General features: G+C 34.2%; 5 protein-coding genes and 1 non-coding gene across 7 annotated transcripts; 3 read left to right on the forward strand and 3 right to left on the reverse strand.

Annotated features, from left to right (window-relative positions):
- Positions 1 to 2508: 2508 nt before the first annotated feature.
- On the reverse strand, positions 2509 to 7106 carry LOC106429052 (probable glycosyltransferase At3g42180). Its single transcript, XM_048741532.1, has 4 exons — positions 6495 to 7106; positions 5631 to 5782; positions 3624 to 3999; positions 2509 to 3332 (listed from the first exon to the last, which is right to left on the reverse strand). Exons 1-4 carry the CDS (start codon positions 6717 to 6719, stop codon positions 2670 to 2672), a joined length of 1416 nt encoding a protein of 471 aa, XP_048597489.1. The 5' UTR covers positions 6720 to 7106; the 3' UTR covers positions 2509 to 2669.
- A 1121-nt stretch (positions 7107 to 8227) lies between these two features.
- LOC106365955 (stress enhanced protein 2, chloroplastic) lies at positions 8228 to 9407 on the forward strand. Its single transcript, XM_013805478.3, has 2 exons — positions 8228 to 8729; positions 8937 to 9407. Exons 1-2 carry the CDS (start codon positions 8400 to 8402, stop codon positions 9204 to 9206), a joined length of 600 nt encoding a protein of 199 aa, XP_013660932.2. The 5' UTR covers positions 8228 to 8399; the 3' UTR covers positions 9207 to 9407.
- A 759-nt stretch (positions 9408 to 10166) lies between these two features.
- On the reverse strand, positions 10167 to 10239 carry TRNAA-UGC. Its single transcript has one exon. It is a non-coding gene; the product is annotated as a tRNA-Ala (tRNA).
- A 1494-nt stretch (positions 10240 to 11733) lies between these two features.
- Positions 11734 to 14509, reverse strand: LOC106364052 (alkane hydroxylase MAH1). Its single transcript, XM_013803696.3, has one exon. It carries the CDS (start codon positions 13419 to 13421, stop codon positions 11889 to 11891), a length of 1533 nt encoding a protein of 510 aa, XP_013659150.2. The 5' UTR covers positions 13422 to 14509; the 3' UTR covers positions 11734 to 11888.
- A 4692-nt stretch (positions 14510 to 19201) lies between these two features.
- Positions 19202 to 23660, forward strand: LOC106364053 (probable WRKY transcription factor 59). The gene is made up of 7 exons (XM_048741535.1): positions 19202 to 19735; positions 19836 to 19991; positions 20559 to 22336; positions 22758 to 22904; positions 23007 to 23087; positions 23164 to 23302; positions 23403 to 23660. Exons 1-3 carry the CDS (start codon positions 19515 to 19517, stop codon positions 20773 to 20775), a joined length of 594 nt encoding a protein of 197 aa, XP_048597492.1. The 5' UTR covers positions 19202 to 19514; the 3' UTR covers positions 20776 to 22336; positions 22758 to 22904; positions 23007 to 23087; positions 23164 to 23302; positions 23403 to 23660.
- On the forward strand, positions 22173 to 23660 carry LOC106365956 (ras-related protein RABG2). 2 transcript variants are annotated; one of them, XM_013805479.3, is made up of 7 exons: positions 22173 to 22336; positions 22409 to 22435; positions 22574 to 22673; positions 22758 to 22904; positions 23007 to 23087; positions 23157 to 23302; positions 23403 to 23660. In XM_013805479.3, exons 1-7 carry the CDS (start codon positions 22281 to 22283, stop codon positions 23470 to 23472), a joined length of 627 nt encoding a protein of 208 aa, XP_013660933.2. In that variant the 5' UTR covers positions 22173 to 22280; the 3' UTR covers positions 23473 to 23660. The 2 variants fall into 2 exon arrangements, with proteins under 2 accessions (XP_013660933.2, XP_048597491.1); XM_048741534.1 differs by having other exon boundaries at positions 23164 to 23302.
- Positions 23661 to 24262: the final 602 nt, after the last annotated feature.

Here is a 24262-nt window from a genome sequence, read left to right on the forward strand (position 1 = left end):
CTCTTACGAAAACACAAATAAATGTTCGTATTCATTATTCTCTCTGCCATTTTGCTTTGTCTTCTTTTGTTACAGCTTAAAAATAATAACTATTCTTACATTGAAGACGTCCTTTTTATATTTTATTTTATTTGAGGTTAGAAATTTAGCGTGGCGACTATTATAAAAATATTGTTGTTACTTGGTCTTGAAAACCATTGTCCTTCTCGTCTCTTTTCACTTGTCTTTTATCCTTTCTCGAACCAAATACATTAACTAGTTAATTCGAAGGATGATGCAATGCTAAGAATGTTGACAAGTTCTACCACATTCTAAAACAAATGCTAACTAAATCTATACTTTAACTTGATCATGGAAGAAGGACATTTAGGAGTAGTTATGATTCTTTTAAAATAGTATAATTACGTAAGTATGGTAAGAGTTAAACTAATAACACCAAACTGTGAGTAATTTCGGGTTTCTTGAACCGTTGAACGATAAAGTATGAAGAGTAGTTGTTTTACATAAACTATAGTAACTGTGTTAATTAAAATCTTATCGGATTTAGTGTATGTTCCATGCATTTCGTTCTTTTCTCGTGTATCTCCTCTCTTTTATGTCTGTTCTGAATGTTATAATTTACAAAAGAATATTCTTTATGAACTTTTCCATGTTTTGGGTTTTCTTTTCTTTGTTTCGTCCCATCAACTCATCATTAAAAAGTACATTGGTTGTTAAATAATGTTATGATATAATTCGTACCAGCCATATTCACAGTGTTCCCTGTATGATGAGTTTCTTGATTTGTACGTGCGTTCATTGATCTACATGTTATGGTGAATAAGTTGATGTCTATAATATCTTGGCGTAAACTGATTAGAAGATACAAAATCGTCTCAACGTAATGGGCCGCGAGGCGAATAATTTTTTGTTTGTAACTTTTATGTTAGATTGTATTTATTCATGGAGCTTGTTCACAATCACACGCAAACATGTCAAGTCATACATATACGAGCTAATACTATGTTTATTAGTATTAATATATTATATATCAAAGACAAAATATATTTTTTCTCACAAAATAGTACAGTATAACATCTTTAAATTAATACTCTATAAATTAATATACACTAAAACTTTTTTATAAAATAATATAATTTTATAGTTTCAAATTCAGTTTTTGGTTTAATTAGTATATCGATAAATTAATATTTTTATAAATTAATAAAAAATTATAGTTTTGGTGTAGTCCCAACATTATTAATTTATAGATGTTTCACTGTATATCAAAGTACAATATATATTTCTCACAAACTAGAATGTACAAAGCTAGAGGTTTTGGTCATTGTAGGAATTAATCAAAAAAATTGAAGTTTGAGTATGTAATAACTAATAACAAAATAAGAAGTCTAGGTATGTGTAGACCGACTTATCAGTTTAGGTATAAACTGAACTTTTAGAAATGTTGAGGAATGAAAAAGTCGTCTTTTCCAACATTTATGTATGAGTTTACGTGGGGTTACAAGATTTGGTATATTAGAACAAACATATATGGTATTACTAGCGAATCTCATACTACTGATAAGTTAGAAGAACCTAGCAAATACGTAGATTATGGTATAAATAGTGTTCAGATTGTAACTGATAGAGCGATAGGTTAGAGGATTAAAGGAAATGTAATTCTTTTTTTTTTCCGTCTGGATAATTTTTATTTAAAGAAAATGGGCCAAGCCCAGAATACATAGCCCGAGACCCAGATACAACCAAAAGGCAACAGGTCCAAAACATTACACCCGAACCCATTAACGGGCCGTCGGCCCAACCATTTATATCCCGAACGACGTCGGCCGCAACAAGGAGGCTGGCATCTGAACACGTGTGAGCATCTACACTCTCAGGACGACACGCGTCGCAACCGCCTCGACTTGAACGTCTCCGCCGCAAATCGCCACCGGGACCACATCACCGCCACTTCCTTTCGTCGGAGCTCAAAATCTGGAGAGCCTCCGTCGAAACCATCTCTGTTCTTCGCTTCATCTACTCGTCGGAGAGCATCATCGCTCTTCGAGAGCTCCTCCGACAAGGCCCAACCTCCCACACAATAAATACGCAAGAACAACCAACCAGATCAAAAAAACGAATCCCATAAACCTAAAAGACCGTAACGATATACCTAAAGCCGACGACGCAAAGCTGTGATAGCCTTCACCTCCCGGCGACTAGAACCGACGACGGCGAAACTGAAGAAGCTTCCACCTCGCGGAGACCAAAGCCGGCGGCGGCGAAGCTTTGGAAGCCTCCACCTCCCAAAAACATAACCTAAACAACTATCGTCTTCACCGCGCCAACCCTCCAAGCAACCGCGTCTTCACTCCAAGATCAGAACCATCACGGAAGATGGTTGGCCAGAGCTCAGACAAGGCGGACACTGAAGGAGACGAAGAGAAGACAACTCCAGACCAATTAAGCTGAAGGACGACGGATTTCGGCGTCGGTACGCACGCTCATGCGCCGGCCGAACGCCGAAACCACCTCAGATCTACTTTCTCTCTCTTTCTACTTTCTCTCTCTTTCTGGTGAAAGGAAATGTAATTCTATTTGCCCAAAAAAAAAAGGAAATGTAATTCTACAACAGTTTGTTCTTTTTTTTGTTGCAGCTAAAAGATTTTAAATAGTGAAAAGGATTTAAATCAAGAAGGCAACTTAATGTTAAGCCTCCTTAACCAAACAGAGTGAAGTATCATGTGGAAGACATCAAACGGTTGAGCCGGACGATTCACCATAAAATGTCTTCTAACCTTCATAACATTTTTATGCATCTGTAAATACTTGTCATGTGGAATCTCCTGCAATATTTTCTTGATTTCAGAAATATGTTTGACTGGAATCTCAACCGAAAACTTGCTCCAATCAAGCACATCGTTGAAAGGAAGCGAGTAGTTATCAGATATCACAACAGGGACACATCCTGAGTAGATAGCTTCTACTTCTCTTGGGCTAGCCACTTCGTAGCCACTAGGACAAAGACAAAACTTGCTATGACCAATCAGTTCGTGATAGTTTTGTCCCTTTGTGAGGTTGTCGTACACTTGAATGTCGTTATCCTTACCTTTCCAGTAACTGAACAAGATTTCCCTTATATATCCATGAGCTCTTCCTGCGAAGAAAGCCAAGATCGTCCTATTCTCAGGGTTTTGGCCCATGAACGGTGGTTTTAGCTTCCCTTTAGGAATGTTAATCTCAGGTATAGAGAAATCGATGTTCGGTTTGAAACCTTCCGATGTGTTGGCGTTGCAAAGTCCTCTTATAAAGTCCTTGAAAAACTCTGGTTTACTACCTGGCACGTCAGGAGCCTAAAACCATAAGTAGAAAATAATTGGTCAGTGTTTTCGTCTAGCAAATCCAAATCAAGTCGAATTATATTCATTAAACTCAATCAAATTGAGATAATAAACTGTTTCAGTTTCATTTGCTTCCTATATTCAGACAAATTGTAACTGAAAAAAAAAACCAGATAATAACCTAGATTTCTTAGAAACTTCCTTCAAAATATTTTCTTAAATAAACTAATTGAATGGTATTTTATGTTCCCTTCATGATATCTTAAATGATATAGAGAAATTGCGTGTAAGAAAAACAAGTACCCAGTCATGGCAGGAAACCATAAAATGATCAGCGCCATTGCTTTGGTTCCACAAAGGGTACTTGCGAGCCACAACGTCTACATAGTCATTAAAAATTCGGTGGAGACGAGCCCTATTAAAATCGGCAGGTGACGTGATAGGTTTGTAAACGTAGTGGACAATGTTGGCAACGGAGAAGGGCAAGAAGAAGGCATGCGCTTCCTCAGGTTGGGAAGCCCTAAACCGGGCGCTTGGGCCGCCTACCACATTTTCGAGCTCGTCGATGAATTGTCCCTCGATTCCATAGATATCGTTCACCGGCCCATCATGAACCAGTGGCTGGTCTCCTTCTTTGTACGACCATACTTTGAACCTTTTCATCATTTCTATATGACTCCTGTATTGTATAACTTGTTCAAGAGTTAGTTTCAGTTTTTAACCAGTAAATCAGAAAAATGTAAATAATGATTTACGAAATATATTCGTGACAAATATTTTAGATTTAGAAATAATTTAAAACTTAAATATATGCGTCTGAAATTTAATTAATCAGATTAAAAGTATACACATTCAATCCGGTTAATATGAGTAAAAATGTCAATTAAATTATCTTAGTTGACCGAAAATAGAAATCAAACTTCATTTTTTTTTGTCATCAACTTCATATTCCTTTAGAGTTAATTACAAAACTAAAAATTATTTATAAAAGAATTGACTTTTTTGATCAACAAAGGAATTGACTTTTAAATTAATATAAAAACTTGAAGAGTTGAAAGTCAAACTTAATTTGGCACACTGGCAGTAATTACTCCGTGAAGTTCTGCAACACCGCATGAGACTGACATGCACCCAGTTTTCCAATTCAGTGGAGAGTATAGTGCATCTTCAACGATCAAAGTTAGGCAAATTTCTTATGATATTTTTTTTGACAAAGAAATCTCTTATGATATGTTTTTTTGACAAAGAAATCTCTTATGCTATGTTAATTTTAGTTTATGCACAGAGGATCTTAAGAAATTAATGAATGGGGAATGAAAAATAAGAGAGAAAACTTACGGCAATTATGAATATTTTAATGTGAAAAATAGATATGGCTTGGAGCCTTGGAACAAGTTAATAATAAAAACTAGAAATTGTCCATACGTTATATAATTTTTAACTTAAATAGTGAAATATATAGTACAATATTTAACTAATATATATATATATATATGATTTCTTTTAGAATTGGTTATTTATACATCTATCTTATTAAAAGAAAATAACTGTTTCAGATTTGGTAACTTATTATTTAGCTTTGAAAGATCTTTGGCCGATGCAAAACATACTCTCTATGTTCTTAAATATAAGATTTTTTAGGTAAAATACACTTATTAAGAAAGTTACTTTTTATCTAAAAAATATCATTAAAATTTTAAATTAAAAACTATTCAACAATTACAAAATAGAACTATTAAATTTGATTGATTATACAGTTTTTGATAAACTTAAAGCTACCTAGAAATATGAAACATCCTACATATTGAAACATAAAAACTATTCTAAACACCCTATATTTAGGAACTGATGAAATATATTTTTAGAATAGATTTATGAATGAGAACTAATGGATAAACGAAAATAAATGAATATTTAAGAAAATATATTAAATGAAAACGTTATGTGACACAGCCTCTCGAATCTGTTTTTAAAAAACCTTAGTATTTAAATAAGATAATTAGAAAATTCCACAAATTTTCTTTTAAATGGAAAGTATTTTGGGAAAATTAAAATGTACTACAAAATTAGGTTTTAAGAAGGTGTTTAAAACAATAGATGAGTTACAAAATCATTTAGGACTGTTCTAAAATTTTGATAAATCCCTCCTAAAAATTGTATATTTTAGAATTTTTGTATTTTGCTGGTACTTTAGACGAAATTTAACATGTTTGATATTGTTGAGAATTCATCATTTATTTGTTTAATAAGTGACTAGTGTACCTTTCTAAATAAATATTTTTCACTTAGCGTCTTTGCTATTAACTTAACTGATGAAAGGCAAATGAGTTTCTGTAAATTTGGCCTGTGGGGATGTAAGTCATGTCTTCGTTGGACGTGTAATTCTTAAACTTGACGGCTCTTCTGATTGCAACTCTTGCTTTCCTCAACTCTTCTTCTCTTCTCTCAAGATTGCTCCTTTTCTGCCAACATTTAATTAATTTTTTTTGTTGTTGGTAGTATTATGATATTATCTTATCAAATTAGAGAAATAACTCGTACTTCATTTCTACGATAACCCTGCGACCACTTTTCTATCAAGTTGACCAAAAAAAATACGTTTCAAAAGTTGAATATCGATTACAAGATTTATATACATCGAGTGCTAATGTAACATATGTCTAACTCGAGTAACATAGTCAGGACCGGCTCAACACTGTTAGGGGCCCTAGGGCAAAAAAAAAAAAATTTACTCTCTAAAATTTATATAGAGATAATGTTTAAAATATTTTTAAAATTTAATCAATAATATTTTGTATATTTTGTAATAAAAATAAAACTATATACATATCAAATAATTTTGGGCCCTTTTCAATTTTATTTATTGTATTTATAATTTTTTTTATATATAAAAATATAGATTTATAAAAAATTGGGGCCTTTATTTATCATTACACGGAGGAACACGGGTTCGGACCCAGGGCGGTCGCACCGCTTGTCCTCCCTTGTAAGCCGGCCCTGAACATAGCACATCTACACATGCATTGATCATCATAACTTGTGTAATTCTCGTAATTCACGTATTGTTATGAGAATCATTTAAGATGATTTCACCGTAGCACGTAGATATCAATCAATACGAATTAAAGAAGAGGAAACATACTATAAATATGAATCCGAGATATATTTAGTTACCTTTATCGAAACGGGAGGAGAGTTTGATAAAGAAGAAGTAGAAGATGAGGATTGTAATGCGTTCGTGTGGTCAAGAAGAGAGGGCAGAGTAAGTGAAGAAAAGAACTGTTGATGTGGAGATTCATTCATAGGGAAAGAGGAAAAGACGAGGAAAAGAAAAAGAACCCCTAACGGAAACCCTAACAAGCAATAACTCTTTGAAGAACCGTTCGGCATTTTTTGCATGCTTTGGTAAATGCTTCTTGTTGTCCACTTTCAGTTGGCTTCTGAACCTTTTATAAGCGATTTTCAGCGGTAATATTTGACTTTGGAAAAAAATTGATACCAAAAATATATACTTATACCAAGCGGTGTAAGAGCTAAGAAGCCACCTAATTCTCCCTACCGGCGTCGATCTCAACGTCGGTCCCACCACCTCGGGAAGAAAATATTTAGAAGAACTTTACGCATCCTCTCAGATTTGACTACTTCCATTGGAAATGAATCTTTAAAATATTTGACGTAAAATCTGTGGCAACCCATCTGTTCACTCGGAATCCGGCTGACAGTCAGTCCTGTAGAGTACCAACCCTAACTTTTCCATTATGAGTCTTTTTTTCTGATTCTATAATTAGATTATTACTGTGATTGGCATTATTCGAATCCAAAACCTCACTTTTTAATAATACTTTTCTAAGATGAATTGTTACCAATTGACATTTCTTTTCATTATGAATTTTCTCTAATTCCAAAATTAGAACAACCTAATTATAAAGGCAGAAAGCATTTATAATAGAGAAGTTGGAATCGATACTCTACAAAACTGTGAGTCAGATTCCGAGTGGACGGAATGGATTGTCATTTTGTGCAATATTCAGTAAAATCTTTAGATAGAATGTTGGAATCGTTGTAAATATAATAATAGAATGTATTTATATGTCAAAGTTCAAAATCTTGAAAAAAAGTGTCTAAAACTCAGAGTAACTCCATTGCATAAAAAAGCTCTTTTGAGTTTTTCAAAATATTAATACGTTATTCCAATTTTTATTTAATATTAAATAACATATATTAACAATGTCTGCATATTTTTTTGTGGACAACAACTATAGTATTTCGAACTAGATACCAAGTCAGAAATTTAAATCGATGAAATATAACAACATAAATTATAGATATTTAGTGCCATTAAGACAAATATATTTTGTGTAAAATTTTTATATAATGCTGCCGATAATATATTTAAGAAAAATAACAAAATCAACGTTGATTTGTAGTTTAATTAATATAATAAAATAACACAAAATTGTATACTATATTCATCTATATATAAATCCATGTACTTTTTGGTAAACTAAATTAATGCACTTGTAAATATGAAAAGAATATATAAAATATAATTTTTAAAAAGGAATGGATAAAAAGAGTGAATAAAATAAAGATACTGAACGCTATAAAATAAAAGGATAGAGATACAGATAAATACTTATGGAAATTTTATGAAAAAAATGCTCCCGGAACCTTTTTTTTGTTGACACATAAACTAGCTCTTAGATATTAGTGAGAGTGTAATTTCAGGAACAAAAACAAAAGTATTTTAGACCTTGGAATAAAAGACCACTGAACTAGACAACTAGAGGGGAAAATTGAATTGAATATGGTTCACTCAGCTGCAACTGGATAAAAGCAAAACGACACGTAGTTGAAAACTCCCCTCAAGTAATATCGAATTTATATGCGTTAAATACTTTTGATTGAAAAGCACGTTACTGAGCCAAAAGGGAACCACGTCGAACGATATCTAGACACCTCACAATAAACGACACGACGTGTACTCTTTAGTCACCATGCAGATTCCTTTCTTTTTTTGTTTCCCATCACTTCTCACTTCACCTCCTCAAAAGATTCCTCGGATCATCATCATCAACAATGGCTATGGCTACGCGCGCCATCCGCTGCCAGCTACCGTCTCTGCTCACCAGATGCGAATCATCGGAACCGATTAAGCAGATCCAGATCCAGCAGCGGCCGAGAGGAGGCGATCTAGCCGAGAATGGGAAGATCGTGCTTCAGCCGAGGCTCTGCACGCTGAGATCTTACGGATCTGAGATGATTGTCGCTAAAAAAGACGGCGGCGGAGGCGGAGATGAAGGATCTGAGGTCGAGTTAGCGTCGCCGTTTTTTGAGACGCTCACTGATTACATCGAGAGCTCGAAGAAGAGTCAGGACTTTGAAACCATCTCCGGCCGTCTCGCCATGGTAAAAAAAAACAAACCTATAGACGATTTAGTAAATATTTTAATTAATTTTTTAAAAAATTTGGAGATTTAAAAAATATTTTGGAGGCCTAAATGTGTAATTTTCTTGAGAAAATTCGAAAGGCGAAAGCCAATGTTTCATTAGACTTGGCTCAGGAAGCGTCCATCTCTGTTTTAGCTCTCTAATTTTTGTATCCTTTTTTGACAGATCGTTTTCGCGGCGACTGTGGCGGAGGAGGTTGTTACGGGGAACTCGTTGTTCAAGAAACTTGACGTGGAAGGGTTGAGTGAAGCTATTGGAGCGGGACTTGGAGCTATGGGATGCGCAGCGGTGTTCGCGTGGCTAACGATTTCGAGGAAGAGAGTTGGGCGGATCTTTACAGTGAGTTGCAACTCGTTTATTGACTCGTTGGTCGATCAGATCGTTGATGGGTTGTTCTACGACACCAAGCCTAGTGATTGGTCCGACGAAATCTAAATCTGTTTATAGATTTCGTCTGAGTACCACTACAAATGTATAATTAGTGTATAAACGTCGTCTATAATAGTATACTATACGTACTATAGTTGTTGTTGATCTTCAATTATAATTTCTTCATGGTGGTTGATGAAGATGATATTGAAAGTCTGTGTAACTTGTTCGTCTATATCAAAATATAAGAAATAATCTGTGACTGGAGTTAGTGTTCTTTGGAATTGGATTTATCAGAAGAAAATTAGAGATTGGTCATTGTTTTTAAAGAATTCCTATGAAAAAATCATTGACAGAATAGGAGACAGAGGACGTATAGATCTATGGTTTTGCTTTCTTTTTTTTTTTTTTTTTTTTTAAACCTAATAGTGTATTCAATACGTTATATAGATATCTCTAAATACATAACAAAACACCTTATTATATTCATGTTTCTTTTTGGTGTTACTACTATAGATAATTCAGAAGTTGTCGACAAGACATCCACCGAGAGAAGTTAGAATGAAGGTTTTAAAAGAGATTGCTGCAGAAAATAACATCGTTTTGAAACTTGAAGAAGCTTCTTCTACGTCCACTGAGGTAAGTAAACCTGTAAGTTACTGCCCTCTTCCCCTCTTTTTACCATGTGGAATCAGGTCAGAATAAGCCTGCAGACTTAGGCCAACATCTTCATCATATTCAACAGAAGATAGAACTTTGCATAGTATACAGCTCCTATCCAGTTTCCTCTATGCTATGCGCCGCGCCCTATGGAATAGTGTAACTCATATATGTGACCATATGAGCCAAATTATATATATGGTCATCCGGTGCACCATGTGGTCATCAACCAAATTGTGAAAGTCAAACTTCTTTCAACAGTAACATCTTTTCTGAGACAGGATGGATAAACAAAGTAACAAACATTACATTCGGAAAAAAAAAATGTTTATCAAATGAGTTTTTTTGGTGATAAAAATAGTAAAGTGGAGATGCAGGGAATCGAACCCTGTGCCTCTCGCATGCAAAGCGAGCGCTCTACCATATGAGCTACATCCCCTAATGATTATCAAGACCTGTTTTTGCTTTTTCACCAAAGAGATTCATTTGTTAAACGGGAGAATCGGTTGCGTATGTGTATATGAAACGGTTGACTCGAAAACGAGGGGATGCATCTATATTACAAGGATTCATGGACACCTATTACGTATGAACATGTTTATGACCCTATATGGGGGACAATGCTATGAAGACGGTGTAGCTTCAACAAGTCATACGGTGGGAGCAATGGATTATAAATATATCGAAAATGATGGGTAATGCCCATCGGGTCTTTAATAGTGAGAAACTATCTCCATAAAACTTCCCCATATCCATCCTTCTCCATGACATGTAAAGAATGATCTAACTCAATTTGAATCAAAAGCAAACAATTTGAACTTCTCTTCACTCTCGAATTACACAAATGGAATTTTGATATGAATTAATACACGGGCAATTGTCAATAATAGCACCTTTTGAAGTTTATGTCTCAAAAATAGCACTAGAAGGAGAAAGTCACAAAAATGACATTCATTAAAGGATAAAATATCTATAATACCCTTGGTTTAAAATTAAATAAACAAACTAAAATAACTAAAAAAAAAAAAAAATTTATAGTTTCAGATTATATGTTTTCAGATTCGAAATTTTTATAATTTTTTTTAAAAAAAAAAATTTCAAATTTTTTTTCAGATTTTATTTTTATAATTTAAAAATACTTTTTGAAACTGTTTTTAAAATTTTTATTTTTTATTTTATTATTTATTATTTATAAAATTTTAAACCCTAATTCCAAAACCCCACCCCTTAACTCTAAACCCTAAGGTTTGGATTAATTAACCCTAGGGGTATAAGTGTACATTACCTCTTTAATGAAACCTATTTTTGTGACTTTGAGCCTTGAGTGCTACTTTGGGAACAAAAACTTGGTTTATTGCTATTCTAGTCTTTTTCTCTTAATACACGGTTTACAATATATAATATGTGATAAGGATTATTTCTCTTATTGCAGTTCAGAGTTAACTCACAGACTACAGGAAGATGGTGTTTCATTGACGGTTCTTGGAAAGACAAGGATTATTTCTCAGGACAAGGCTGGTTCAGCACGCTTCCGGAGTTTGAGGGTTTGTTAGGGGCAAGAAATGTAAGGGCAAGTCTTTCACCTCTTCATGCGGAGTTGGAGGCTCTAATTTGGGCAATGGAGTGTATGAAGAACTTACGACAGTACCGGGTCACGTTTGCAACGGATTGTTCTCAATTGGTGAAGATGGTTTCGGAACCAGAAGAATGGCCGGCATTTGAAAGCTACCTGGATGACATTAAGTTTTTGAGAAGAAGCTTTACCAACTCAGAGATTGTTCATGTTCCAAGGACGGAAAACATAAAGGCGGATCGCTTGGCACGTAGTGCTCGGACACAACCGTCTTTCGTCGTACACATGGATGCGGAGTTACCACATTGGTTTACAGAGTCTATATGAGTCTGTAAATTTTCTTGCTGTCAAAAAAAAAAAAAAAAAAAAAAACAATATATAATATGTGATATTTTTTGTGGGAGGCATGAGAGATTCATACATCAATTATATACTTTGAGAATTTACTTCTCAAATAATATAATAATCTATAGGGGATGATTGATCTCAAGCAGGTCACGTTTTGTAATTTCAGTTTATGAAACCAAACATCTCTTAGTAACTGTGACTTTGAGACCATGCTTCATGTGAAGGACTATAGAAGAAGCTGGCTCTATCTTGTGCCCTTCAACGACCTTAATGTCATAGTTTCGTATGATCTCAGCAGCTACTATCTTCATCTGCAAGAAAGACAATTTTTTCCCCAAGCAATTTCTTGGACCAGAGTTAAACACAAAGAACTTGAAAGATGGTTCATGTTTCAAGCCTCCATTTCTCTCAGAGATCCATCTCTCTGGTTTAAACTCAGACGCGTCCTCTCCCCATACAGCTTTCATTCTCCCCAAGGCATATACAGAGAACAAGATCTTCCACTTTGCATCCACCTTGTGTCCACTTGGAAGCACATCTTGCTTCATGGGAGACTTTCTCTCAAACGGGATAGGAGCGTATAGCCTTAATGCTTCACACAATGCACCATGTAGATACACCATCTTGCTTATCTTGTCTTGATCAAAACCCTTGTCGGAGGATCTTGGTAGATATGTGTTGATCTCTTGACGAATCTTGGTCAAAGCTTGAGGGTTCTTGGAGAGAAGCCAGAAGAACCAAGTGAGAGTTGTTGCGATGGCGTCTCTTCCAGCAAGCATGAAACTCTTGATGATGTCTTTGAGGAAGCTATCGTCTTTAGGGTTTAAGAGCTCATACTTGGTGGTATCAAGATTCATATAGAATTTTAATAAATCCACATCATGAGCTTTTTCTCCAATAATGGAGTGTTGATGAATCTCCTCTCTCTTTGCAGATATATACTTTGCACAAGATCTATCAAAAGCAGCATTAGCTTGTGTCATCTTCTTCTCTTCTCCGAGTCCAAGCCAGTTTTGAAGCTTCCACAAGAACATAGGCTTAACATGCCTAACCACAACCACTTCTTCAGCATCATCCATAGCTTTTGCATACTCATTCTTCGGCATTTCAATGGAAAGAGAGTTAGAATCGTAACCCGTTACAAGAGTTAGGGTTACATCGAACGCTAACCTCTGGAACACGTCTTGTAAATCGAAAACCATATTCTCCTTTGCGAAATGATCAAGAACTGGCACAAGCCCGTTCTTGATTTTACTAGCAATGGTCTTTAGTGAGAAGCTTTGAAACCCTTGATGGCTAAGCATGACCATTGATGATCTCCTCATCTCCTCCCAGAGTTTGGAGTCAGCAGTGAAGATTCCTTCTCCAAGAAAATCAAACATCTCTTTGAACTCTGATCCTTTGTCGTAATTAGAGAAGTTGGAACTGAAGACGTGTTGAACGTTCTCAGGATCTGCAGTGATCAACATGTTCATTCCAGAGAACCAAGGGCCTTTGAATACAAAGGTTAAGTTGGAGACTTCGAGAACTTCTACAAGATAGCCATTGATCTTGTGAAGCATGACGAGCACACCAGGAAGCATCCCAAGAACGGGCCAGTTTCTAGGAAAGAGTTTATGGGTTTTCTTGTGAATCAAGAAATGGAAAAGGATAAAGATAAGGAAAGCTATGAAGACATCAAGTAAGCCTATGTAAGCCATTGGTATAACAAAAGTTTGTTTTTCTTACAAAGATTACAAAAGATAGAGAGACATGACATTTGATTTGATTCTTTGTTATATTTATAGTTTTTAGGAAGGGTAGACGTTAACAAAGTTTCTGTACATGCAATAAAAACTTTAAAACATGGGTGAGAGAGACAAATAATATTTTCTTTTAGGCGACATGGGATTGGTGCACTGCATATCTTGCAAACAAGGATTTTGCACAAATTAAGTTTTATTAAGTTATTTGATAAAGCTTTAAACTTAAATTAAAAATAATATTATAGTGATATCATATAAATTTTTGGTTCCCACAAAATATAATGATATAAAAAATTGTTTCCAATAATAATTAGAATTAAAAAAACAGCTTAACGTAGTTCCTCCTTAATTGCTATAATTTTCTATTTGTTATTTCTCAATAAAATCATATATACGTTCTTGAAAAAGCAGAATTTGTAGACCTATTATTTTTTTAAGTAAAGCCATTTAAAGACCCAATATATATCATCCATATACACCTCACGCATAAGGGCTACAAGAGTGAGAATTATACCAGTGGGCAGTGACCACTTTTGTAGTTGGGAAATGGGAATATAACTCCAGCAATGGTGTGGTTCATGGCATATGGACACACGGGCTGGAGGACCCATGGTAAGGTTTAGATAATGGGTCACATGATCTAGTTTAAATGTCATATTAATCCTCAGGTCAACTTTATCCATTGATTGGCATACAATGGTCACCGACATCTCGGATATAAATTATGATCGAATTCAATGTTTATTATCAGATATATATATCTTCTACAGGTTCACGGCATTGGGAAAAGAGTGAAACACAACGCGGTATAGTAAAGTCCCCACTATCCCATCCTACTTCACCTGTTACATCGACAACCTGTTCAATTAATAAGCAAATGTACAACATGATTCTCTCTATCAGAGGAATGAGAGATAACACCTATGGGAAAACGCAATACACAAAGTCGTATGGTGAAATCCATGACCTGATAAACTATTTTTTTTTCGCTTATTCCAGGAGGAGTGGTCCTTATGGTCTTAATCTCCCTCTCTGCCCAAAACCAACTTTTTTTTTTTTTTTTTTGACAGCCTCTGCCCAAAACCATCTTTTGGCCTTAAACTGAGACATGTTTAATCTACTTTTCCACCAGGTTTTAGACCAGGAGGAACATCACCACATTTGTTCAAACCAACTGATCTACCACGTCTGATGGTAAACTGGGGTTTTATTGAGTTCTACTTTTGGATTTTTGTATTTTATCTATTCAAAATATGTGTATCGAAGTTTTAAAAAGTTTTGGAGGAATATTAACCAATTTGGATGCAGAAAATATATAAAATGCATGATTGCACATAAGCATCAAAGGTTTTGTGTCGAAAAAATATTTTACGATCATGTCAAAGTGATATGAGGTCAATCCAATGTTGCGCGGTAAAAATTATGCATATTTCACTAAAAATTGGTACATCTAGCGAGTTTAAAAACATGTGTAGAAAATTTAGAAGCCAAAAATGATCTACCAATCGAGATATGGATCGACTGGCACAAACCTAAAAAGGTGAAATCTGGCCGAGCAAAAAAGGATTAACCAGTCCCATCTAGATAGACCGATCTATTTTCCCAAACAAAAAAACCATGTATGAACTTCCATTTGATAGCGTAGAATCATCCCAACTTAACATGACCATGAACCAAATTATAATTATTTTCAACTATCTTTTAGACATATGCATTCTTATTCTTAGATAAAATTCATATTTTTCGATTTTATATTTTGGAGAATATCTCTAAACCTCTCGTGAGGTTTAAAGAACATTATGAATCGGCTTATTCGTTTTGATAATTTTACAATGGATCTATGTATTTCATTTTATACTTTGATTATTTTTTATGTTTGAATAGTTTTCAAACTGGCTTTTTAAGTTGTAAAAAGGATTCTAAAATTTGGTTGATTTAGATGTTATTTTAGGGATTGAATTCAGTTATATTGAAACCTAATTAACGACATTTTCTGATTTTAGTTTTATTTTCACGCCAAAAATCATTTGTTAAAATTCTTGAAAAGACTAAGATGAAGAATAAAGACTTTTATCCAACGAGTGTTAATTATATTTTTTGAATTTATCAAACCCGATTTTCATACATGTTGGTTATTGAAGGCAATATAAGCTAATCTTCATATATCTAAGTATAGAGTTTTATTATTCCATGGTGAGATTGATCTATAATAGTGATTTTTTTAGTGTTGATATATCTTATATTGGGATTTTTAACCATTTTTAAAATCTTAGACTGAGTTTTATTGGGTTTTTGAGTCCTTTTGGTGTTTGTAATGTTCTAGGAGTTTTCTAGGTACATCTTTAGGAAATAGGCAAAACTAATTGAAATTGAAGCAAAAATGAAAAAAAAAAGAAACAAGTTCGTAAACCAATCAATCGATCATAGACACCACTTCCTTGATGTGGTTGAAGGTTCGTAGATTTTCAACAACTCACAGCAACCAGTCTACAATACCCTCATGCGACCGATTGAAAACATGGACAGCCCATTTCAGACTTTTTGGGCCAAACACGGCCTAAGACATAAAAATCAATACTATTAAAGGGGAAGGAGTCTTAAAAAATCTACATATAAAAGTTGTTTGGACCCTTTCATTTAACTTATTATTTTTTTTGGTCTTACCTTAAACTTAGACTAACAATATGTTACCATATTTTCTCTAACAATAATTTATTCAATTCTTTTATTTATTCAAATATCACTCCTAAATCTTAATATTTACTATTACTATATTTACCTTTTTGACTTTTAATCATAAAAGCATTAAAACTAATGTTTTATATTATCACTTTTATCATATAATATATGATTTAAAGCAAGAGAAATTACACCACATATATGTGTACATTATAGCTTCTTCTTTCCTTTATAATAACGTAATCATATCATATATAAACTTTTCTACTAAAATCTCATATTATATACTAAACTTTCAACCGTCTATAGTTTGATAGATATTTTCATATTTAAAAATGAGTTTTCTAAAAATATTTTATCAATCATGTTTTTGTACAATAACATTAAAAATCTATATCAAAAGGTTGTTGGACCCGATATGGACGTAATGGGTCCACACCTGTTCGGATATTTAGGATCCTAAGAAAATTTGAAATATCTAAAAAATCTGAAAAATATCTGAAACACGAAAAGTACTTGAAACTCCAAACAAATACCCAAAAAAATTCAAATACCTAAAAATTCATAATCTTATTCAAAATCTGTCATTGAACTGAAAATACCCAATTTTTTTTTTAATTTGAAAATTTACCTGAAATCAAAAACTATAATCGTAAACCAAAAACCTAAAAAAAATATCCATACTTCTGGAAACATATTCGAAATATCCAAATATACCTAATAAACACAACATATTTATGATCGGGTCTAGGGTAGGATCCGGACTCAAAGGGTCCAATAAAAAACCCCAATAAATTATCTTTTCTGGACCTGAATTAAACCTATATTTCCAGGTCGGTTCGGTTTGTTTTTTGATCCGGATATAATTCTCATGGCTAAAAAAAATTTACGTAAATGTGTACATATAAAATATCAAATAAACTAATTCATAGATTATATAACTGTTAAAAATTATATTTTCGATATAATAAGACTTTGTATTATAATATAATCCAAAAAATCCGCGCTTTCCAAGCGCGGATCAAAATCTAGTACTTCTTAATTTTTAACCTCTCTTCTTCGTTTGCAGACATCTTCCAGACAATCTTAGCATTGTGGGGATTCAAAGATGGGCTAGACCACAAGAAAGTGAAACATAGCTTATCAATTGATGTGATGCACTGTTTGGGAAGGTTGACATCCAAAAATTAATAAGGCTATAGATTATTGAGCTGCTTATTGCAGTTGGACTGCAAGTGAAAGTTGCCTAGCTGACCAAGTACTAATGTGAGTTCTGATTCTATCAACTAGTGGAAGTTGCATAGTCAACAATTTTGCACTGTGGCTCCACCAAAGTACATGCTTAAATTAAGCTATTTCTGCAATATTTCCAATCCTATCATATTATTAAGACAAAAATAGAGGCAAAACTTCTATTCATCCCAAAGTGATCCACAATAAAGTCCGTTTACGACTCTTATAAGTTATATGCTTTCTCACTAAATATTTTGTCTATAATTAATATTGATCATTGTATTGAATGGTCCAAGACATCTTCTAACCTGTATGATTCCTTCAATTTTCACGCACATGTGTTCTTGAAGCATTTTCATAGGTCAACATTGCCATTTAACTAAGAATAGTCCGTCCAACCGGCCGTATTATTCAAGTGCAAGACCTTTTCTGCTAAAATTACACTGGTATAATCAAATATTAATGATAAGTTCAGAACATTCTTCATAATCAGTCAGTACTCGGAGATGTGGATTTCACACTTAAAGCGAATGAGTCAACGTGACTACGTCCAACATGGATTTTTTTTTGCCGAGTACCAACATGGATATTTCTAAAACACAAAGAATTGGCTCAACCCTTTGAGATATTTAATAATTCAACCAAAGCTTAAGAAAAAATAGGAGTGATTAATTTAATAAACCATAGTTGATGGTGAGGTAATTAGACTTGAGGCAGAGGTTTTTTTAAGTTCGTTAATTTTATTTAAAAGGCATCCAAATCTCTTTCGCTTGTAAGTTTCTCGGACAAAGATCACAAAAGAGGAATATGCTATTATATGGGTCCCAGAAAGCAGGCTTTCTACGTGGCGATCACGAGCATCGTTGATCGATCATGTGCCTTCACAACTCCGCCTATCAACGACAGGTTCCGTTTTACTTAAAATTTATTAATTTTGCTCCGGCAAACGGAAAATGAGGCGACGTAAGCCGATGAACGTCATCTCTCTGACGTCATTTGCCTCATACCATATTAAAAAAGAGGCGACGAAGTAACTAGTGAGTAACCTACACTTAAAATCTCAACATGCAATAAGATATATTGCAACTATTACGGCTCGACATTGGTTTGCTGGAATATATAAATCCAAAATTTGTATTATAAATTCAAAATGTTGAAAGTCGCACTTTACACATTCACAAGCTTTTAAATAAATTATTATCATTTAAAGTTTTAGTTAAAGGATAGTTGTATAGTTAACCAATGGCTAAAAAGAGCAAAATTATCAATGATGGTAACAATTTTAGTTATTAATATTCTTTAAAATGTGATTGGTGTTTGATTATATATTACTTTGGCGACGCATGCAAAGGTTGCTGCTTGACCATAATTAAAAAACAGATTTAAACGACTACTTGCCCTATAAGGCTATGTTTACAATAAATAAATAAAATACAATAAGATAATAATGGAACTACTTGCCCTATAAGCATAAGATCTGTAAAAGTTAAAATCTCTAAAAGATATCTTATTAAATACTATCATTTTCGATGGTTATAATAACACAACGGTTGCCACTATTTTGAGTAGGCCAAAGTTTGAAAGACTCACGAGATGTATTCCCAAAGTTATCTTCAGTTTGCATCATAGAATCCATATATACTAGTTTTGACGCAGTCCACCAAACAAAATTATAAGAAATTGTCAACTACGAAGTTAAATAAACTTCACTACAATTTGCTACATGTAGTTTGGCTTTCATGATGCATGTAAAGTCTTTAATAAGTAAGCCCTTTTAAAAAAAAAAAGAAGCTCTGTTAGTTATTAATCAAATATTACGATTTTTGTGTAAAAGTGAAATAATGAAAAAGTTACTTTTTTTTAACAATCGAATGTACTGACCCCACCGAGGTAAAATAATAAAAAAAGTTACTTGTCGTTATAGCTTGTTCCATTCAAGAAGGTTCGTCGAATCTACGTATTAAAGTAGCTATGAAAGTTATTTTATCGCTTATTCAAATGCAAATAGACTTTTAGTGATATTTTTTTCCTTTATCTTGATGTATATATAAATAGTACATCTGCTTAACAAGATCCCTCTCCTCTTAACTTCAGCAGGGCCAACAACACTATACACCATTCTTTTGAACAAAGAAAATGATCTACCCTTCAAACATTAACCCTAATTTCACAGATTTCGGTGAAACTTTCAAATTCGATGATTATGATGATGACGCTTTTCAGATGATCATGGAAGGAATCAGCCTCGGGGATCACTCGCCCACTTTGAGTTGGACTTCATCAGAGAAATTACTGGCTACAGAAGTCACAAGCCCGCTTCAAACAAGCCTAGCTACCTCACCTATTAGCTTTGAAATGTAAGTCAACTTTTATATTCATACATTAGCATATGGTTTGTTGTTGATGAATGTTATAATAACAGTGATATATGTTTCAAACTATGATAATTTTATGCAGAGGGGACAAAGATGAGAAAAAGAAGAGGAAAAGACACAAAGATGATCAGGTTATCCACGTGTTTAAAACGAAATCAGTTAAAGAAATTGCTTTAGATGACGGATACAAATGGAGGAAGTACGGCAAGAAACCAATAAGGGGTAATCCATTTCCGAGGTAAATCATTGGTTCTAACTTCGTTTAGAATGCATAATGATTCATAACTATTTCTGATTATTGACTAGCTCGTACATGCTTTATATTTAAAGTTTAGTCGACAACTTGATCACTATGTGTTATATATATATATATATATATATATATCGGTGTGTGTTGGTGTTATATTTTCATGTGGACATGTGTCCTATATATACAATATGTAAGGCATATATATACTATAATAATTAATTGACCTTTACTTAAAACTAATTAATTTTTCAAGTATCAATTCTGTTAACTGAAAAATGTTTATATGCTCTGATCTGATGTCCACTCCTCACAAGTTGTGATCTAAGCTTATAACAATTAACACTTGAGAATATCAAACTTAAGTTCTTTGTTGTATGTTATCTTTGATTTCAAGTGGACATATAAACCACGATATTGTTATCGTTGTGCTAACATTTTTTATTAACACACTATGTGTTTTGTATAACTGATTATAATCAAAACACTACATTACAAATCATATAGAATCTTACAGAGTTATACTAAATGATTGCTGTTAATTATTATTTCAAACAGGCATTATCACAAGTGTTCGAACCCCAATTGCATCGTGAAGAAGAAGATCGAGAGAGATACGAGCAATCCGGAATATGTATTGACAACCTATGAAGGGAGACATAACCACCCAAGCCCTTCTGTGGTATATTGCGATTCAGACGACTTTGATCTTACCTCTCTCAACACTTTGTGTTTCCAGACACATAATTATAGTTATTCACATTCCGCTCCATGACCATACTTACAAGTTTGTGAATATAGATGTGTGTATATATAGTATATATCATCATCGTAATCACGCATCACATGTATCCGCATATACATTGTTGTGTTGATTTTGTAATGTACTTAATTGGGGTGGTGTGATGGAAATCATTTTGTATGATAGTTGTTTTTGTATATAGACAGACTATTTTAGTTAATAGTTTACTAATGTGAAACTCGTAAGGATGGATCTTAGCCGAAAACTACATGAACCTGAAGACCCGTTTAACACCCAATATGCACCTACCTGAATTATTACTAAGCATGAAACCACTGTCACAACTCACGACCCCTAGCAAATAACCATCCAGTTGTCTCACCTGAGTCAGTTAGGATTTTGGATGTAACACCTAGGCAGTGACTGTTTGTTACACATAGCAAACAACCTTTTCAAAACTGATACTAATATAAAACTGTGCACAATGACTCAATGAGTTATGAACAACTTTTTTTTTGTCACAGAGTTATGAACAACCAACCATAGAAATTGTGAACAAACGGAGAGAAGCCATTCACAATTTCGTTTTTGTCAATACTAATGCAGACATTTCCTTAAATAATATTTCTATATCTTAACATGAAAGTATTTAAAATTCATGGTTTAAAGCTGCAATATGTTATCATATATTTCCACTATTTTATACATATATTTCCGCTTATGTTTAAAACAACGGGCATACATAAAATAAACTTTGATAGATCACATTTCAAATGGTTACAAATTATGTTTTTAAATTCATGTAGCTATATGTTTCATTTCGGGTTTAAGACAATATACGGGGGGTACTTCCCCTTTATTTTTATTTTTTTTATCAAAGGCTGCCCCTTTTAAATATTGTTAAAATAGCAAAATGTTCACAACTTCGTATCACGTATCCAGTCAACTCCAACTCAGAAAGAACACAATTAACGCTTATAGAGTGGATTATCCTGAAAACGTACTACACTGTCTAAGCCGTGTTTGAAATATCTTCCTGCTAGTGTCTTCAAAATAATTATACTTTGCCTATCATGAGCTTATCAAAATAATTGGCGACTAACTATAGGAAATTTAATGTAAATTGTTCAGAAGAAGACAACTCAGTTCTCCTGTAAATTACATGATTTACTTTTGTCGTCTATTACCTGTAAATTAAATTATTTAAAAGACTAAACATATCTATATATCTTTCGTAATAATTGAGTTGGACTTGGTTTTCAGATTCGGATTCGGATTCGCTGGCTTGGTCTAACTATTTTCTTTTAGTTGGTAAAGGATTCACATGGTTTCTCTTCACATCAACCAATATCATAACACGTGATAAAGAACCCTTTTTCTAATTTTCTTTATTTTTTCAGAAGACAGAAGAAGAAAGATCATAAATTAAAGACCTATCTCGTAGACTTTGTTTTTGTCTCTTTCCAGAAACCATAAAAGAAACTTTTCCAGCAGACCAAAAGAAAGAAGAATCTCATAGAACCTTGAGCTTCTCGACAATGGAGTCTTTGAAGAACAGAACATTGCTTAAAGTCATTGTCCTCGGAGATAGCGGGTAATAATTTTCTCAGACTTTTCTTCAAGATTCTCGAGACTTCTCTCTTTTTCTGAATCTTTATTTATGCAGGGTAGGCAAAACTTCATTGATGAACCAGTATCCTCTTTAAATCTTACCGTTCAAACTTCTAAACTGGTCTGAGTTCCGTTAAATACTGGTTTGTTTTATGCTCAAGCCCTAAGTTAGATCTATGTTTATACGGTGTTTGTAAGAAACCTTAATTTATGACTTAAGATACGTGTACAAGAAGTTTAACCGGCAATATAAGGCCACGATTGGAGCAGATTTTGTAACCAAGGAGCTTCATATTGAAGATAAATCTGTCACTTTACAAGTAAAAATTATAAAATCATACGTGTTTCACAAGTTAAACATTTTTAGCTGCAGAAAAATCTTATGAAACTCTGATTTTTTTTAGATATGGGATACGGCCGGACAAGAGAGATTTCACAGTCTAGGAGCCGCTTTCTATAGAGGTGCTGATTGTTGCGTTCTTGTCTACGATGTGAACGATCTCAAATCTTTTGAAACTCTCAATACTTGGCACTCTGAGTTCCTCAAACAGGTTTTGCCCTAATCATTCATTTCTTGCGCCAGAAGTTACAGTTATTGTGTATTTGTTTTACCAAGTTTGATCAATTTGATTCCGTTTACTGATGCTTCCCAGGCAAATCCTATGGAACCTGAGACGTTTCCTTTTGTTTTGATTGGGAACAAAACCGAAGTAGATGGCGGAAACAACCGAGTTGTAAGACGATATATTCTTGATGAATCTCTTCTTTAGACACCATTAGAAACCCTAATTTCACTTATGCAGGTTGCAGATAAGAGAGCCATTGAATGGTGTGGTGCAAAGGGAAACATACCGTACTATGAAACCTCTGCAAAGGAAGATGTTAATGTGGATGAAGCTTTTTGGGGTGTTGCACAGAAAACTCTTTCCAGTGAACTTAAACAAAACATGTGAGTTTCTATATCAACTTTGATTCATAGACTCTTTAGTTTTTCTTTTTGTTTTCTAATAAGGTTTCATGTTTGATTATTTTGTCCTTGAATTTTGCAGATATATCCCAGTTATTTCTGAATCTTTTGCAGACATCCATGAGGGGCAGTCAAGACGTTGTTCTTGCTGATTCATACTTAACATATCTGATCAATAATATCTACTCCAAATTAACTCTTATGTGTTCAATATTTTTATTTAATTATATGTCGGTTTACTTCATGGTTTATTAACGAAGAACTAATACATGCAACGACCTGAGTGTTGTGATTAGTGTGAAGTTTTTTAAAATTTATGTTTCAAGTTTATGTTCCATTGTTTTTATTTTTCCTTTTTCTTAAGCCTACATACGTTCATGCTTGCAACTCTGGTGATTCTCTCTGTCTTTGTCTCCTTCGGTGGTCTTCGGGGGAAGTACGTGGAGTCCTTGAGTGGGTGAGTCTCTCTCCTGCTTTGAGGTTGCTCCGGTGGCAACGCGTGGTGTTGCTTTGGCCATCGTCTCGTTACTGGTGGTTTGCTCGCCTCAAAGTTAGAGGTCCCGTCGTTGTGGCGTCCACCGTCGCCAAGCTTCTCTCCTTGTGCTAATTCCAGCGTGCTACTAGCTGAAGGCAGGGCTTCGAAGTAGGTTCCGATGAAGGTAGGTTTTCAGTTAAGCTCTCGGTCTTCTCTCTAACTCGGTTGAGGCTGCTCCAGAGGTGGTGTGCTGTTCGGTCCGCTTGCTCTATATGGGCTCTCGGTTCAACGGGTGTATACGGTCCCGGTGAGGGCCTTGAAGGCGGCAATCTTCGAGTCTTAAACCGTACGACGGCATCGTCGGATAGTCCCACTGCCTCGTGCCGCTGGTGTATGTCAATGTCAGGTTGGTTTGTGAGTTCGTGCTTGTGATTCATGGAGTGGTTCGCGATTCGCTAGCTTGCCGG

The sequence above is a fragment of the Brassica napus genome, chromosome A9 (genome assembly GCF_020379485.1).
Source record: "Brassica napus cultivar Da-Ae chromosome A9, Da-Ae, whole genome shotgun sequence".
NCBI lineage: Eukaryota > Viridiplantae > Streptophyta > Magnoliopsida > Brassicales > Brassicaceae > Brassica > Brassica napus.